This window comes from Quercus robur, chromosome 5 (assembly GCF_932294415.1).
Source record: "Quercus robur chromosome 5, dhQueRobu3.1, whole genome shotgun sequence".
In the NCBI taxonomy this organism is placed as follows: Eukaryota; Viridiplantae; Streptophyta; class Magnoliopsida; order Fagales; family Fagaceae; genus Quercus; species Quercus robur.
In genome coordinates, this window is record NC_065538.1 from 73,152,462 (window position 1) to 73,169,672 (window position 17,211).

At 32.5% G+C, this 17,211-nt stretch overlaps 1 protein-coding gene across 1 annotated transcript; it reads left to right on the forward strand.

Annotated features, from left to right (window-relative positions):
- Positions 1 to 5,222: 5,222 nt before the first annotated feature.
- On the forward strand, positions 5,223 to 16,081 carry LOC126727010 (beta-amyrin synthase-like). The gene is made up of 17 exons (XM_050432457.1): positions 5,223 to 5,490; positions 7,130 to 7,315; positions 7,812 to 7,901; positions 8,949 to 9,146; positions 9,239 to 9,323; positions 9,552 to 9,718; positions 9,945 to 10,136; positions 10,225 to 10,338; positions 10,561 to 10,680; positions 10,759 to 10,881; positions 10,974 to 11,072; positions 11,428 to 11,484; positions 12,234 to 12,424; positions 12,503 to 12,680; positions 15,257 to 15,337; positions 15,437 to 15,520; positions 15,817 to 16,081. The coding sequence occupies exons 1-17, from the start codon at positions 5,290 to 5,292 to the stop codon at positions 15,937 to 15,939; spliced, it is 2,289 nt and encodes a 762-aa protein (XP_050288414.1). The 5' UTR covers positions 5,223 to 5,289; the 3' UTR covers positions 15,940 to 16,081.
- Positions 16,082 to 17,211: the final 1,130 nt, after the last annotated feature.

Below are 17,211 nucleotides of genomic sequence, written 5' to 3' on the forward strand. Positions count from 1 at the left end.
ATTAATGTGAATAATATTGACGGCCTTAGGGTCTTTAATGTATTTAAATACTAAAAAGAAATCCTAAGGTGGCTAGGAAAACACCCACCGCTAAAGGATTGTTACTTCCACGATCAACTTAGGTGAAGTCTCTAGATTTCTGTCAAGCCATAATGAGAGTCACCGGGCCAACATGTTGGTTTTTCCTTAACTTCGTTAAGTCCTACTTCTAGCTCTATTAGATAGTTCTACGGCGACTGATTTCGTAGAAGATCTGATTTCAGGATAGTGTGACAGCTTTTGAGGAGACCTGATAAATAAGGCTACTTTAAATTTGAATGATATTCCACCATGTTGCAAAATTTTTAACAGTAGATAAGTATCGGATGTGGAGTTAATTTTGCAACATTTGGTGAATAGTATAATCTATTATAGATAAAAATATTGTAATCCTATTCATTTCCACATTTTTAGTACACCTTTCTATTTTGTTTTAAGGTAAGTCAAGTTCAATTAATGAAGTGACATCGTATTTGAAAAATTGTGGCCTGGCAGAACTGAATGTTTATCATACGTCCCTTTTGTTCAATTTTTCGTACTAGTTGGTGGGTACTGCTGAGACAAGTAATTGAGCTTAGATTGCGCTCGAGTGCTAACATTTGTGTGTTTGTAAAGTGGGAAAACTGTTTAAAAAATGGCTTTTTGAAAAAAGATTTGTGTAATAATTCTTTTTTTTTTTTTTGGTAATCATTGTGTAGTAAATTTTAACGTCAATTTTAACATAAGTGAAAGTGATAGTTCACCCCCATAACATGTGTTATCAAATTATGGTAAAGTGTGTCCGCCTAGAAGATTTGCATGTTGACATTTGTGTCTGTAAAGTGAGAAAACTGTTTAAAAAATGACTTTTTGAAAAAAATTTAACGTTAGTGAAACTGACGGTTCACCGATCATAGCATATATGTTATCAAATTATGATAAAGTGTCTTTTCTTAGAAGAAATGCTCTACAAATAGAAAGTTTATAGACACAACTTTTATGTTATTATTCTCGTCACGATCTTGTAATAAGCAATTTTGATTGATGAAGAAAAAATTATAAATTTATGTGAAAGTGATGTTTCACCGATCACAATAGCACGTGTCATTAAGTTGGCCTAAAATTATAACAAAACAATTGACTTGCAGACAAGGTTGTTAAACATAAACTACGTGTCAGAACCCATAGCTTTTTTGTGTTTATAAGGAAAAAATTGTTTAAATAGTTTTGAAAATAGTATAAAATAGGTTTTCAAACACGTCTCTAACTTTTATTTATTTTTTTTAAAATATATATGTTTTAAATGAGGAACACAAAAAACAAAAAAAAGGGAAAAAAATTGTTGTTTAGTGGAGAGATTTTTCTCTTTTCAGAAATCGTTATTTATACCCAGTACAGCACAACAGATCCAAGCCCATTTGAAACCTCTCAAGAAACTATCCCAGTGTTGCAAGTTGTAACCCAGGTAGCAACCGCAAAACCCCCTATCGATTCGTTACTGCTGTACGTGCTCAGAGTGGTTCTCAAAAAACAGGTTTGCACAATAAAAAAAGTGAGATAGTCTTTTTATTTTTAGAACAATTTGCCAAATAAATAAGATTTCTTCGCTGGGACCATTACTTTTTGTTTTAAAATCATGAAATTTGTTTTTGAGTCACAAGCTCACCTAAGAACTACATTCGGCTCTATTACTTTTTGAGTTTTTTTCTCTTGCAGCCAGACTTTTTATTATTATTATTATTTAAAAATTTTATTTTATTTTGTTTGGATCCCGCCATTGCACCGTGTAATTGTAGGTTTAATGTGAGTCCAAAACATAAAATTGTAAAATAGCCAAACACATAATCATTTGAATTAAAAAAAAAAAAAAAAAAAGGACAAACATGCAATCTTTTAAGTACTTTTTAAAGCCCAGTATATTGATACTAGGGGTGGTAATTACATGGTACGCAACTTGAGATGCATGTACAAACCTTCCTATAGTCAAACTCATTGACACCATCGCATATCCTTGGTTCTTGGTTCAATGATTACTCTACAAGTATAAGTGTTTATGGGGTGTGGGGGGCAAGAGCCAGAGTTCAAGACTCTAGGAGGAAGCTTCACACACATATACACTTAGATTAGATTAGAGTAAAATTTTTATCTTGTATTCATAAAAAATTCATTGACGATTGCAATATTTTACTTCCAAACATAGAGATACGAAGGATTGAGATTTGGTGCAATAGTCTTAGTTATTGCACCATACAATACCACTTTTTCTAACCAAAATTAAAGGTTCAAAGACTAATTTTTAATATCAACCCTTTGATGAAAACTTTTAATTTTTAATCTTTTCACCACTTTTTATGTTACTTTATTTTATTTTTTATATGGCAAAACATAACGAAGGATATTAAGCAAGGTTCAAGTGACAACCCAATAGTAATGATATTTTTTTATAGTGCTCCTTGTCTGTGGTTTGAATTCCACCTTGCCTTCTCTCTTCCCCACTATATAAATTATGGGAAAATTTAACTGTAATATATCACTTCTATAATCATAAATATTGTCAAAAATAAGAATCGCAATATAAGGGAATTTTTTTTTAACACTCTTTAATTATGTACATTAATTGAAAGGGTATTGTGAAATTTAAAGAAAAATCAATCAAAATTAGTTTTTTGGATTTTAAAATTAGGTCAAGTTTTATTTAGATAGATGATTGAATATAAATGTATTGAGAAATGGTTCTTTTGAGTATTTGTTTTATTCATATTTTGTTAATATTGAATATATGCTAATTTAAAATTTTTTGTATTGATTTAATTTGGAAATCTAGTATATTTTTACCATACAAGTCCAATTTGGTTACCATATTTCTATTCTTAGTTAAAGTTGAATTCTATGTTATTTGTGTTATTTATCTTTCTCTAGTTAAAGAAGTGATTTATTTTCTTATCGTAGGATTCTTTTCGAAGTAGCAAAAGGAGAGAATATTGAATAAACAATCACAAACTTTATGCTGAAGTTTCTTCCAAATTGGAGGAACAGAGCTCGTTCCCTTAATATTGAAACGGAATATTGTTGTACGTAAATTCTAGGCAATTGAATTCAACATATCTTTCACAATATCAAAAATATATATATAAAAAATATATTCTATTAAATGATATACATTTTTTAAAGGTCAAAATACATTATTGGCTCCCTGAACTTTTAAATCAGTGTTATTGGTCTCTAAAGTATAGAAAATGTATTATTGGTCCTTTGTTAACTTCCATTTAAGTCTCTTTACCTATGTGCTAACAGAGCAATGATGTAACATTTCTTTTAAGGTGACGTGGCATATATTTTATTTTATTTTCTTTAAATTCACATAGGCTTTTTTTGGGTTTGGGACATGAATTTTCTGATGTGGCAATATTGTTGTGGATTTTTTTTAATATTAAAAATGTTTCCATTTTAATTACCTATAAAAGTCACATTAATGCTCCGTTAGTCACGGCAAAGAGGTTAACAACAATTTCTAGACGAACTAATAATGCTTATTTTAAAAATTTTAGAAACTAATAATACTCATTTGAAACTTTAGGGAATAAAGATACTCGCTTGCTAACCTTCAAGAACCCATTGTATTTAATACTCATTTGAAACTTTAGGGATGACAAATACTCGATTACTAAACTTCTAGGGCCCATTGTATTTTAGTATTTTTTTTTAATATAAAGTTAATTGTGTACATATCAAGAAAAGTAGAGTAAATAATTTGCATGTATAAGTTAATGAATTTTTTTAATAATCAAATCAATGAATTAATTATTGATAAGTGAGGCTTTAGATCATAACGAGATTTGTAATTTTAATGATACAACAGATATAGTCATGATAATTTGAATATGCAAAGTGTTTGATGTGTTGGCATGCACCATGTGATTAGAGATGGAGTCAGAAATCAAAGTTAGGGGAGGTGACTTTGTTATTGGTTGTGTGTAGTGACTTCGACTTTTGATTTTGTTGCTACTTAGTAGCTTAGTTGCTAGTTTTAAAATTTTTTAAAGGGTCAGATTGTTTGATTTAGGTAAAATTGGTTGACTAGTCTTATTTATTTATTTATTTTAGTTTTACTATTGGTAATTTTTGTTGCTGTAATAATTTTTTGGGCTTGTATATATATATATTTTTTAGATTTTAGACTTATAAATTATTTAATGGTCTTTAAAATGAGGAAAATGTTTGAACAACAAACTTTTTTACAAATTACTGATAATGTAAGTGATGAGTCCAAATGCAAACCAATAAGAATTTGCTGCCTTATCAGTTTATAAAAATGTTATAGAAATTTTTTTTATTACAATAATACTCTTAAAAGAATCAATAATATTTTTAAGGGGGCAAAAGTGTAATTTTCTAAAATAAAATTGCTAAATTAATACCCATATATATAATAATATTTTTTTTTTTTAAAAAAAATTGAAAGCCCATTCCCCCCCCCCTCCCCCCCCAAAGTACAACCATGGCTCTGTCCATGCATGTGATATAGTTGTACATCATGTTAAAATAAGTGCTAATTCCACAATATTTTTACAATACTTTTATAAAAAATCATAAGTTGTAAGTTGTTATTAGTTTTAATTTGAACCTACAATTAAAATTATTTTTTTGTCTACCAATAACAACCTATAACAATATATCACTTATGATTTTTTTTCTAAAAGTACTGTGAAAATGTTTGTGGACATAATATTTTTCATAGAAAAAAATTCTGCCATTTTAACCTTTAAAAAGAAAATACACACACAGACCAACGCACACCAAACACTATTTTTTTTTTAGGGACTAAACACTACTAAAATAGAAGGGGAAGGTCATTAATTATAAGTCATTATCTATTTTATTTGGTACAGGGACAGCAGACCCTGAAAAGGAAAGCGCTTCTGAAAACATAGTTCATAAAAAATAGACACACACGTTGTAGTGAGATAAGTCATTATTGTTGTAGTTCTTGATGTCGTAGCCACCCACTGAGTGTTTGATTTTAGTATCCAAATTGATTATTGAGTTCCGTATGACACCAAATAATCAGCATCAAGTCATTTTCGAGGAACAGCACCTGTCCTTTTTGAACTGCTTCTTGTTTAGGTTTTGCGAATAAAATCTTCCAGTTCATCACAAAAAATAATATATAATATATATATTGTCACATGCATGGAAGAAGAAAATAGAGTGGTATTGTTATCGTCACTGCTCACTAGTAGCTGTGTGCAGTCTGATTGAAGCTAAAAAAGAATGTGGAGATTGAAGATAGGAGAGGGCAGCAATGACCCTTACCTCTTTAGTACAAATAACTTTACCGGAAGACAAACATGGGTGTTTGACCCTGAGGCTGGTACACCAGAAGAGCGAGCTGAGGTTGAAGAGGCTCGTCAAAATTTCTATAAGAATCGACATCAAGTCAAGGCCAGTAGTGATCTTCTCTGGCGAATGCAGGTACCCTCTTACCTCTCCTCTCTACCTCCTCCATCTGCACCAATATTGTTTTCTCTACAGTAAAAGTAGTAGCGATTTTTCTGTCACTACTCGTAACTATTATGGGTAGCAATATTTGACATGATGAAAAGTTTATTTATTTATTTTTTTACAAGTACAAGTTAGCATTTAGTATAAATAAATTTGCTTTGACAAGATTAATAAGTTGGACACTCTAAAAAAAAAAAGATTAATAAGTTGGTCAAATTTCGTACTAACATGCCTGACCCTTAAGCCTTAACCAACCAAAAATGACCTTGTTCATTATTCATGTTAAGACAAGTTGACCCATTTTAATATGTTATGCAACAGGGGAAACTTTAATATCAATTATTGTAATTTGGATTTAGGGAAAGCGTATTCACAAGAACTATAAAATGAAATATTCACAAAAGACAACAATATTTAAAGTAATTCGGCTAATTCCATGCTTACTTCCATGTTCAACCCTAACTAAAATATTTACTATCAACGATATGAATTACAACGACATTAATCAACAGTCACAACTCACACAAACAACGTTGACAAATCTCATCAACATAAACGCAAAAACCCAAAGTACCAATACACCCAATAACTCTCACACTAAAAAAAATATAAAAACTCTCAACACACAACTAGATAATTTTTCAACCTCAAAAATCTACCAAACTTATTTCCAAAGAAACTCGCTCATGTTTATCTAAGAGGCTTTCACCTCTCCCCATATGGGAGGAACCTTGAGTAAAAGTCACCAAACTCTTAGCAATGATATCTATTTATAAGGCTCCAAACGTAATCCTTAATAGACAAGGAATACCCATTACTTCTACAATAAGGAATACTTTTCCTTCTATGTCAAACAGAATCATTGTTTTTGGCACCAAGTAAATTTCTTGTCTTCTATACCAAGAAAAAAAATATTTCTTTCTACATCAAGGAAACCCAAATCAAAACTAATTAGGGATTTGAGGCAATATTCAACATAATATGAAGCTATTTAACCCATATAAATACATGCCATTTTAATACAATATTAATTTGAAGTGATTATAATAATTTAAATGTTATATCAATAATTTCTTAATTGAAGCTGTAAAGTCCCAAATCTTTTTACTCAAGACAAAGGAAACTCTCATTTCATTATATCTTCTTAAATTGTGTATTTTAAAATTTGGATGGAACTTCAATGGGTACAAATAAGAACTTTCGATTGTATTAGTACTTTAACTATGTAATTATAAAATAGAATTTGTATGGATTTTTTTTTTTTTTTGGTAATTATTACAATCTATGCATATACAAAAATACAAAAATATTTTAATAATTTTGTCATATTCATTAAATGGGTTGTATATATGTTAATCCAATGCAACATGTTACTAGACATATTGAAATTGGTCATGTCATATTAACTTGTTTTATAAATGGGTCATGTTAGATTTGAGTGACTTTGAAATGATAATCTAATGGTTTTGGGTTAGGATTCACCTAACTATATAGTATAATACTCTATTTTCGACACAAACAAACACAACTGGCCAATATAAATTGCGACCTATTAAGATAGAAATTGTCGACAAATCCTCCTTTCTTTAATTTGTTTAAATGATTGCAGTTTTTGAGAGAGAAAAACTTCAAACAAACAATTCCGCCAGTAAAGATTGAGGATGGAGAGGAAATCACATATGAAAAGGCCACAACTGCATTGAGGAGGGCTATTAGTTTTTTTGCAGCCTTGCAATCTAGTGATGGTCATTGGCCTGCTGAAAATGATGGTCCCATGTTCTTCCTCCCTCCCTTTGTGAGTTGCATTTTAATTATCATTTTCCAAAATTGTGACCACCACTTAAAAATATAGATATTGTTTTGGCAATTGTTTCTTTAAATAACAAAAAAAAAAAAAAAAAAAACATATATTAGTATAGCTTTCTGTGATACAAAAATAAATCATTTGCAAAATAACAACTATTGCTAAGAGTATTTATGGATGTATGTTTTTTAATTTGCAAATTATTTAGAAATATCTTCTAAACTACTGTGCACATTTGATGTGATGGTCACTCTGCAAGTACAAAATTCTTGTGAGGAGGGAGGAGAGGGCAAAGGCCAGGATTCAAGTCTCCAGGAGGGAGTTTTACACACATATACACTTAAATTATACTAGAGTAAAATTTCTATATTGTATAAAATAAAATAAATATCTTCTAAGATAGAATATACTATAATTGGTTAATGATGACATGCTTGTCAGTGAAACTAATTTGATTTTATGCTTAATTTCCACACAAAAATTGCAGGTAATATGTTTCTACATTACTGGACATCTTAATATTGTATTCCCCATTGAGTATCAAAAAGAAATCCTTCGTTACTTGTATAATCATCAGGTATGTATTCTTTGAATTTTTACATGAGTTAATTGCAAAACCACGCAATGCATAAGAAAATGTAATATAATTATTTTATAAGAATATAATGTTAAATTTGTAGGTTAAAATAATGCATGTATTATTTAAAAGTATTTTATATTTTTATAAATTTTATAATATGGAACATATAATGTATTTTGTATTCAACAACAATAAATATATATATATATATATATATATGTGTGTGTGTGTGTGTGTGTGTGTGTGTGTGAAAAATGTAATTTAATAAAAATATTTAAATTACAAATTTATAATATTTTTTATGTAAAAGAAGAAGATGTTATTAAAATGACTTTTTAAAAAATATATCATAATCGGCTGACTAATTTAACCGTATCAAGAATTTTTTTTTTTAAGATGTACACATCAATTCCATGGAACAAATGTAACATATTACATTAATTTTAAATTATTATATAAGTTCAGAATTGTTGCACTTTTTTCAAATATAAGTATAATACATATATTAATGAAAGTAGAATTTTAAGGCAATCTTTTAAATATTTATCATTTTTGTACTTTTTAGCCCAAAACTAAAGAGTTTGACTAAAATAGAATAAAATTTCGTACTTTTTATCCCAAAAATTAAGAGGAAAAAAAAAATTTGAGCCCAAAACTGAAAATGTCAACTAGAAAAAGAAATAATTTAAGGTTCAATTAGTCCAAAATGGATTGAATAAACAAAGTGCACTAAAATGGATCAAAGGAGACCGAAATGGACTGAATTGGACCGAGTTAGATTGAAATGGACCAAATGGACTCAAATGGATAGAATGGATTGAAGTGAACCAAAATGGACCAAATAGACTGAAGTGAACCGAATTAACCGAAGTGGAAGGAATGGGCCGAAATGGACCAAAATACTACATTGATGTGATTCAAAAGAATATAGCAATAATAAATGCTAATCTTTAGCTTTTAGATATTACATAGATTTGTTACTTTCTTTTTTTCTAGTTCAAACTTCATGTCTATCAATTATGCTATAAATTTATCATATTTTAGAATGAAGATGGTGGATGGGGACTTCACATAGAAGGTCATAGCATCATGTTTTGCACGGCTCTCAGCTACATTTGTATGCGTATACTTGGGGAAGGACCTGATGGTGGTAAGGACAATGCTTGTGCAAGAGCACGAAAGTGGATCCTTGATCATGGTAGTGTAACACACATACCTTCTTGGGGAAAGTCCTGGCTTTCGGTATAACAATTTCTTTACCAAGATTCACATCACATTAGAGTTATATACTAAAAATAATTGGCATTGTAAATTAGAATCTAGTCACATTGCAGATACTGGGTGTGTTTGAATGGATTGGAAGCAACCCAATGCCCCCAGAATTTTGGCTCCTTCCTTCATTTCTTCCTTTGCATCTAGGTTTATACAATATCTAATTACTTATTCATTAAACATCCTAAGAATTCTGTTGTATTTTAGATCTTTATTGCATAATGTAATGCTTATGAAAATTAATGCAAGGTTGAAACCAGGTTAGCATGCCTCTGTCACTATAGAGGTTTTACTTTTCTCATACAATAAAACTAACTACATTGAATAAATATATAGTACTTATAGCTTGTCAACTGTTTGGTGCCTAAAATGCAGCCAAAATGTGGATCTACTGTCGGTTGGTGTACATGCCTTTTTCATACTTATATGGAAAAAGATTTGTAGGGCCAATCACACCTCTTATTCTTCAATTAAGGGAGGAGCTCTACACTCAACGTTACAGTGAAATTAATTGGAGAAAAATGCGTCATCTATGCGCAAAGGTGAGTTTACCTTAATTTTTTGCTCATGATTAATAAATCTAATTGAGGTAAATCCATGAATTCAATTTGTGTGAATAAAACCCATGTTTGAATTGAAATTGACCACCCGTCGAGTAGGAACGAAAGTAGGCCTTAGTGATTCGATGGTGTTGAGTGCTTGTGGATTGACATATAGGATTTTCAAATTTTCCTCATATGCATTGATTTTGAGAAACTATAACTACAGGAGGATCTCTACTATCCCCATCCTTGGATACAAGATATGCAATGGGATAGTCTATACATATTGACTGAGCCTCTTCTTACTCGTTGGCCCTTCAATAAGTTAGTCAGAGAGAAAGCTCTTCAAGTAACAATGAAACATATTCATTATGAAGACGAGATCAGTCGATACATTACCATTGGAGTTGTGGAAAAGGTAATGTGATTCCATATTCAAGAAAAGTAGTAGACATGGCTAATTTAGTCAATACAAAATTACTCCTAATGCCACTTGCACTTAACAGGTGATATGTATGCTTGCTTGTTGGGTTGAAGATCCGAATGGGGATTATTTCAAGAAACATCTTGCTAGGGTGAAAGAATTCATATGGATTGCTGAAGATGGAATCAAGATGCATGTTAGTACACATGTTTTGCAAACAAATTGTGGAAATATTACCTATCTTTTGTAGATCTATATTTGAGTTTATATTGAACTATTAATGATGATACTACTAAAAAAAATTCTTTATAGAGCTAGTTATGTAACCAGCATACACATATGTATTTGGACTTATGTGTTGAAGGACATTGCAAGAAATAAAGGAATATTGACCATGATTTACGCCATTTGTATGCAGAGTTTTGGTAGTCAATTGTGGGATACTAGCTTCACTATTCAAGCTCTTCTTGCTAGTGATCTCATTAATGAAATTGGACCGGTATTGGCGAGAGGGCATGACTTCATAAAAAAATCTCAGGTTTGATTTTAGATTCTTAAAAATGTCATTATCCAGTATTGATTCAGAGTTATCATATCCCCCTTAAACATTGTAAAGGTCAAGGACAATCCTTCTGGAGACTTTAAAAGAATGTATCATCATATTTCAAAAGGATCTTGGACTTTTTCTGATCAAGATCATGGATTACAAGTTTCTGATTGCACCGCTCACAGTTTGAAGGTAACTAGCTCCATTTAGCGCTTGATTGAAATCTAGTGTTACCCTTTGTCCATAATCACTTTTTTGTCATCAAATTTTTATTTGCTTCACAGTGCTGCTTGCTTTTCTCAACAATGCCATCAGAGGTTCTTGGTGAAAAAATGGAACTTGAGAGGTTGTTTGATTCTGTAAATATTCTACTTTCCTTACAGGTGAGGTCCGTGAGGATTAACTTTCCCTAGCATTGTATTTTTATGAATACTTATTTTGCATGTATAGGCACGAATAGGTAATTTAGGTTGCATTTAGTTATTCCTGACCCAAAATTGTCAATAACAAGAAATTACTTATCCAAATCTTGAGGGATTTGTTTTTCTCAAAGCTTCTTATCCAAAATTGTCTTTAGCTTTCACTATTTGCTACTGTTATAAAAAAATAATTTACACTCATAGCATTGTGAAATTCACTCTGAAGGAACTTTGTATAACATTTGTCTTTTTTTATTTATTTATTTATTTTGGGTGGCTTGTTTCTTTCTTAGTATTTCACTATGTTCATGTCATGCAGAGTAAAAATGGTGGTTTGCCAGCCTGGGAGCCTCCAAGAGCCGGGGATTGGTTAGACGTCAGTACCTTAACGTATTGGAATCATGTTGAAATATTCTTTTGGAAATACTTTTAAATTATCTATGTCAATAAATTGACACTAAATAGCTTTTCATCAGTAGAGTGGGCCTATTGGTGAAGGATGTTAGAGTCACTTAACGTGGTTTGGTAATATTCAAAAGAAAGTGATTAATGGACCAATGAGAAAAAGTAGATTGATTGAAGTCGAAAGAACAAAAAGGGTAGCATTTTTGTAACAAACTTAACCCAACTTATTAGATTAACAAATTATGATAATTAATGGATTTCTGGTTAATGAAAAACCTATGGACAAATCCAAATGAAACCAAAAAAAAAAACACACACACACACCAAGGGTATCATCTACCCCAAGAAAGTTTTTACTATTTAGATTTAAATGGTACAACTCAATGGGCCTTCAAGAGAATCAAAATTCCTAATCGAATTCTCATCCAATCAATCAAGATGTAGTCGAGATTTCAGAGACTACTGAAATAGTCATCATATTGTCATGGATTTTCCAACGCTAAACTAACAAAAAGAAGTAGTAAAACTTGACATGTCAATTAAAAAAATACTAGAAAGTATGAAGAATAGAATGGCAGAAGAGAATATATGTGGTGATCTTGACTAGTCTATTATGGATTCATAGCTAACCCAGAAATTTTGGCAATAAGCCTAGGTTTTTGTGGTAATATATATATGTGGAAGTTTTACTCTCTCTGCTTTTCATTTTCCTTCTCTCAGCTACTTAATCCCATAGAATTCTTGGAGGATATTGTTGTTGAGCATGAGTATGTTGAGTGCACTGCATCAACAATCCAAGCTTTGGTTTTGTTTAAGAAGTTGCACCCAGGGCATAGGACGGAAGAGATTGATAGTTCCATTCGAAATGGTATTAGCTACATTGAAAACACACAACTGCCTGATGGTTCATGGTATGTTCGATCGCCTAATAATTCACTAGATATGTTTGAATTATTACAAATTAATTACATGATGAATCTTTGCCACAGGTATGGAAGTTGGGGAATTTGTTTTATCTATGGTACATGGTTTGCACTAGGTGGATTGGCTGCAGTTGGTAAGACTTACCACAATTGTCCTACTGTGCGCAAAGCAGTTGACTTTCTACTTAGTACACAAAAAAATAATGGTGGTTGGGGAGAGAGCTATCTTTCATGCCCAAACAAGGTAATATTTCAAAATGGATTATGTTGTAAGCCTTTTTATTCTTCATCTTTCAATAATTAATATCTTTCATTATATATGTTAAATTATAAATATGAAACTAAAAAAATACATGTAGAATGAAAGATATCAAAAGCATGAAAGGAATTATCATGGTTCACACTTTAGCCTGACAACATAGGTTCACAGCTGAAAGCCTTTCCGTGATTGCAACTTTACTATTCCAATAAAACCTAAGTAAGGTGTGTGTATATATATATATATTATAACTTACACTAGGATAATCCTATGTACGGTTGTCGATGGATCATGGATGAATGCTAGAAGCAAGGACGGAACCATGTGGGGGCGCCTCCTGACCATAAGGAATAAAAAAAATTTGTAGCTATATGCGTCAAGTTAGATATTCGCATCCAACTTTGCCTCCCATATCAAATCAGCCCAAAATTTTTTATCTGAATCCTTGTGCTTCTTCTTGTCTGCACTATCATATTTTAATGGTTGATGTTTGATGTTTGAATAAAAGAAATCCTCCTCTTTTTTCTTCTTCTTTGGCTTCGATTTCTCCACCACCTTGCTGCAATCCTCCTCTATTATTTTCTTCTTTCTTTTGCTACGAATTCTCCACCAGCACATTGTCTCTTTGTTTTCTCCAAAGGCTTTTCACCTTCCCTGTATCTACTTTTAAGCTTTTGTTCAAAAATGTCAAACAGGATTGAGTAATGCTGGGGACATATAAACTCTCACAACTTTTGTTACAACTCGCCATGTGGAAAATTGTAAGTCATGGAGGTGTGGACTCACCATTTGACCTTCACCTTAGCTAGCTGCGGTAAAAGTTGTGGGACTTTATGTGTCTCCAGCTTTACTTAACACACATATGAGAATTTTGCTATTTTGTTTTGTCCAAGAGTCATCTACAAGATCTACACGTGAGATTCACTTCTCCACGTCTTTCTTTTTCCTACCTTTTTATCTTTTTATATATATATATATATATATATATTAATGAGGTGTGATAGGAATCTAAATGTGTCTTGTACAATATATTATTAAGTTAAATATAAGAACTTATGGCTTAAAAAATAGATATATGAATTTACATATTTTAAAATATCTTAAAAATAAAAAATTGGGGTTCTAATTTATAATTGACAGCCTTTCACCCTCCCCTTAAGCTCGAATCTAGCTAGGTTTGTCCCTAGCTAGAAGACAGCTACTAGGATCTAACAACTCTTGCTCCAATGACCAAATTAGTGGCCGGAAATCAACCGAGGACAGAGTTGTGGTGAAGCACTTAAGCGAGATGGTGAATTCTACATAGATAAATGGATTGTTTAAGGCTGCGTTTGTTTTGGCTTCAAACCATTTCTGGAAATGCTTTTACACCAACGTGTGTGTTTGGTAGGTACAGAAAATTGGGTCAAACGGAATTGGTTTTATGCGTTAACTGCAAAATAAGGCTTCAAGGGTGTAAAACCATTTCAGGTTTTATTTTACCTTTAAATGAATTACACCCCAGGAAAATAGAAGAGAGAGAGAGAGAAACCGGCCCAGATCGCACCACCACCCCAGACCGCACCACCACCCCAACCCCAGATCACACCGGTCTTGACACACCCCAGTGCCGCAAAGGTCGCGCCGCCAAGATTGCACCCCAGATTGCATTGCCAAGATCGCACCGCCGCTGCTGCCCTCTTGATTGAACTCTCATCGTCTCAATCTCGGCGCCCCATATGCAGACGTCGGTCCGAGGTCCCCCCTCACGCCGGCGAAGCCCATCTCACCTTTACAATATCCGATCCACATCCTTTCAAACCTATCTCCCTTTTCTTCTCTTCTCTCACGCAGACGCCGGTCCGAGATCACATCGAGATCACTCCACCGAGATCGTTGCCCATGACCCACCCATGACCGATCTCTCTCTTTCTCGATCTACCTGTCCCTTTCCCTTAATTTTTGATCACTCTCTCTTCCTCCCTCTCTCAGTTTGACCGAATTGTTTGAGTTTAACGAATGGTTTTGTTTTTATTTTTGTTTTTTTAAATTTATATATTGAAATTTTCTATTATAAAATTTGTTTGGATGCTGAGAAAATGGATGAGAAAATATGAAAATTTGTAGGAAAATATCATTTTCAGAATGTTACCAAACATCGGAAATCTTTTTCTGAACTATTTTCCATTTTAAAATCAAACACCCGGATTTCATTTTCCTTACGGAAAATCACTTTCCCCTGCATTCATTTTACACTCGGAATTCGATTTACATTGAACCAAACGCACCCTAAGATGCTTATGCTTGGAATTGTAAAATTAGTAACTCAATAGTTTTCAAAATGAAATGATTGGATTTGTAAATCTAATATTTTAATACTTTCTATATTTAATATATTTTAAAAAATAAAATAAATATTGATAAATAAATAGAAGAAAAATGGTAAAATGTCACTGATGAGGTAGCGCAACAAAAATTTTACAAAATTAAATGCAAACACTTCCATTATTATTATTATTATTATAGTACAAATATCTTTGATAGAAAGTAAAATATTAAACTCTCTATACTTGATTATGTAGGAATATGTACCACTTGAAGGAAATCGGTCAAATTTGGTACAGACTGCATGGGCAATGATGGGTCTTATTCATGCTAGACAGGTTAGTCTGTTGTTCAAAAATGGATCACTACATATTGATATCGTGTTATGATATATTTTTCTTGAATAATTCTAATAAATATTTTCTTACTTGTGATAGGCTAAAATAGACCCGACACCACTTCACCGCGCGGCAAAGTTGATAATCAATTCTCAAATGGAAGATGGAGATTTTCCTCAACAGGTATCTTCTTATTTGTCATAGCTTCAAATAACAAGAGAAGTAAAAAAGATACTAACAAGAAAAATGAAAATTAACACGAACACAAAGATCATTTTTGCACCATGGAGAACAATTTTACCCATGTCTAGTAAATTGTCTAGTAGTTTACTCAGAAATCCAAGTAATTGAAGCTTGACTTTCTATTTTAGAATTCAGATGGAAAAGGGACAGAGTAATATTAAAACAATATGAAGTACTATATTAAACTTGGATTTTACTTATAATACTTTCTAACCACATATCACATGTTATGGCAGGAAAGCACTAGAGTCTTCTTCAAGAACTGCATGTTACACTATGCAGCATATCGAAATATCTTCCCATTGTGGGCTCTTGCAGAATACCGCAAGTGTATCCCATTGCCACCAAAAGTTATGTAACCAACCGCTATAAGAGCAGCATAGCGAGTTGTTAATTCCTTATCTATTCTATACTACCTACTTTTCTCTTAGTTCTTGCCCACCAAGACTGTTTCTTTGCAGCTATTGATGGATGAAAGTTTATTACAGCCACTTGAATAATTTGGAGTAAGACATACAATATTATATTCAGTTGTTGAATAATTATTAAGGACTATGTACCCGTTAGACCTCCCCGTCTACTATGTTAAAGTATTTGCCTATGATGAACTGAGACATCAATTTGTGAAAATTTAGTTAGATTTTGTTGTGCTCTTAGAAGAACACATTGTCAAACATGGTAACAGCACTACTCAAAAACAGGTCTATAGCTGCATTTTTGTGGTGGCGTTTTCAAAAAATTCCGCTATAGCCAACCTATAACCGAGTTTTTAACAAATGCTGCTTAAAACTCTAACCTATAGCAGCGTTTTTAAAGCGTTGCTGTAGGGGAGGTCTTTAGCTACGTTTTTATGGGTCTTTAGCTACGTTTTTGTGGATAGAGCCTATTGTGGCGTTCGAAAAGCACGTATATAGGTCCAACCAAAAATTTATATTAAAAAAAGGACCTATTACTATGAGTTTGAAGTGCCGCAATAGGTCCTACCAAAAAAAAAAAAAAAATTAGTGGACCTATTACAGTGCTTAGAAAGTGCCGCTATAGGGAATTATAGGGGAAAAAAAAATTAGACCACCTATTACGATGCTTGGAAAGCGCCACAATAGGTGTTGGTCTAACTTAGACCTATTACGGCGCTTAGAAAGCGCCACAATAGGTACTACATGATCCTTCTCACCGTTCTCTTTCATTGCCGATCCACCCCTCACCTCCACTAATCCTCCTCACCATGCCACCTCTCCCTTGGACTCCCACCCCTCACTGTCGATCCACCCCTCACCACCATTGATCCTCCTCCCCATGCCACCATTGACAAAGCCCAAGCCTCTATCCTTTAGTTTGCCAGGTGTTGCCTCCCACGTACCTTTCTTGCCACCCCTCATTGCCAGTGTTGACAAGCTCCAACCGCTCCCCCCCCCCCTCCTCACCGACGACCCATATCTCCTCCATACCCATTTCACCCAAATCCCTTGTTTATTGACGTTTGTGCCATGTCAATTTACATATTTATGGTCTGCAAATGAGAGGAATTGTCTCACATTGTCTAAGTGCATAGTTTATGTTTATTATGTATTTATGTATTACATGGCTAGGCCACTCCTAATACTAAGTATAAATTTTTGCATTAGATGTTC

Excerpts from the sequence above, each read along its gene's own strand:
- LOC126727010 (XM_050432457.1), top strand. The coding sequence starts at position 5,290 with ATGTGGAGATTGAAGATAGGAGAGGGCAGCAATGACCCTTACCTCTTT. Across the intron at positions 10,339-10,560 it reads AAGATGGAATCAAGATGCAT|AGTTTTGGTAGTCAATTGTG; the intron begins GTTAGTACACAT and ends ATTTGTATGCAG. Across the intron at positions 15,338-15,436 it reads GTCTTATTCATGCTAGACAG|GCTAAAATAGACCCGACACC; the intron begins GTTAGTCTGTTG and ends TACTTGTGATAG.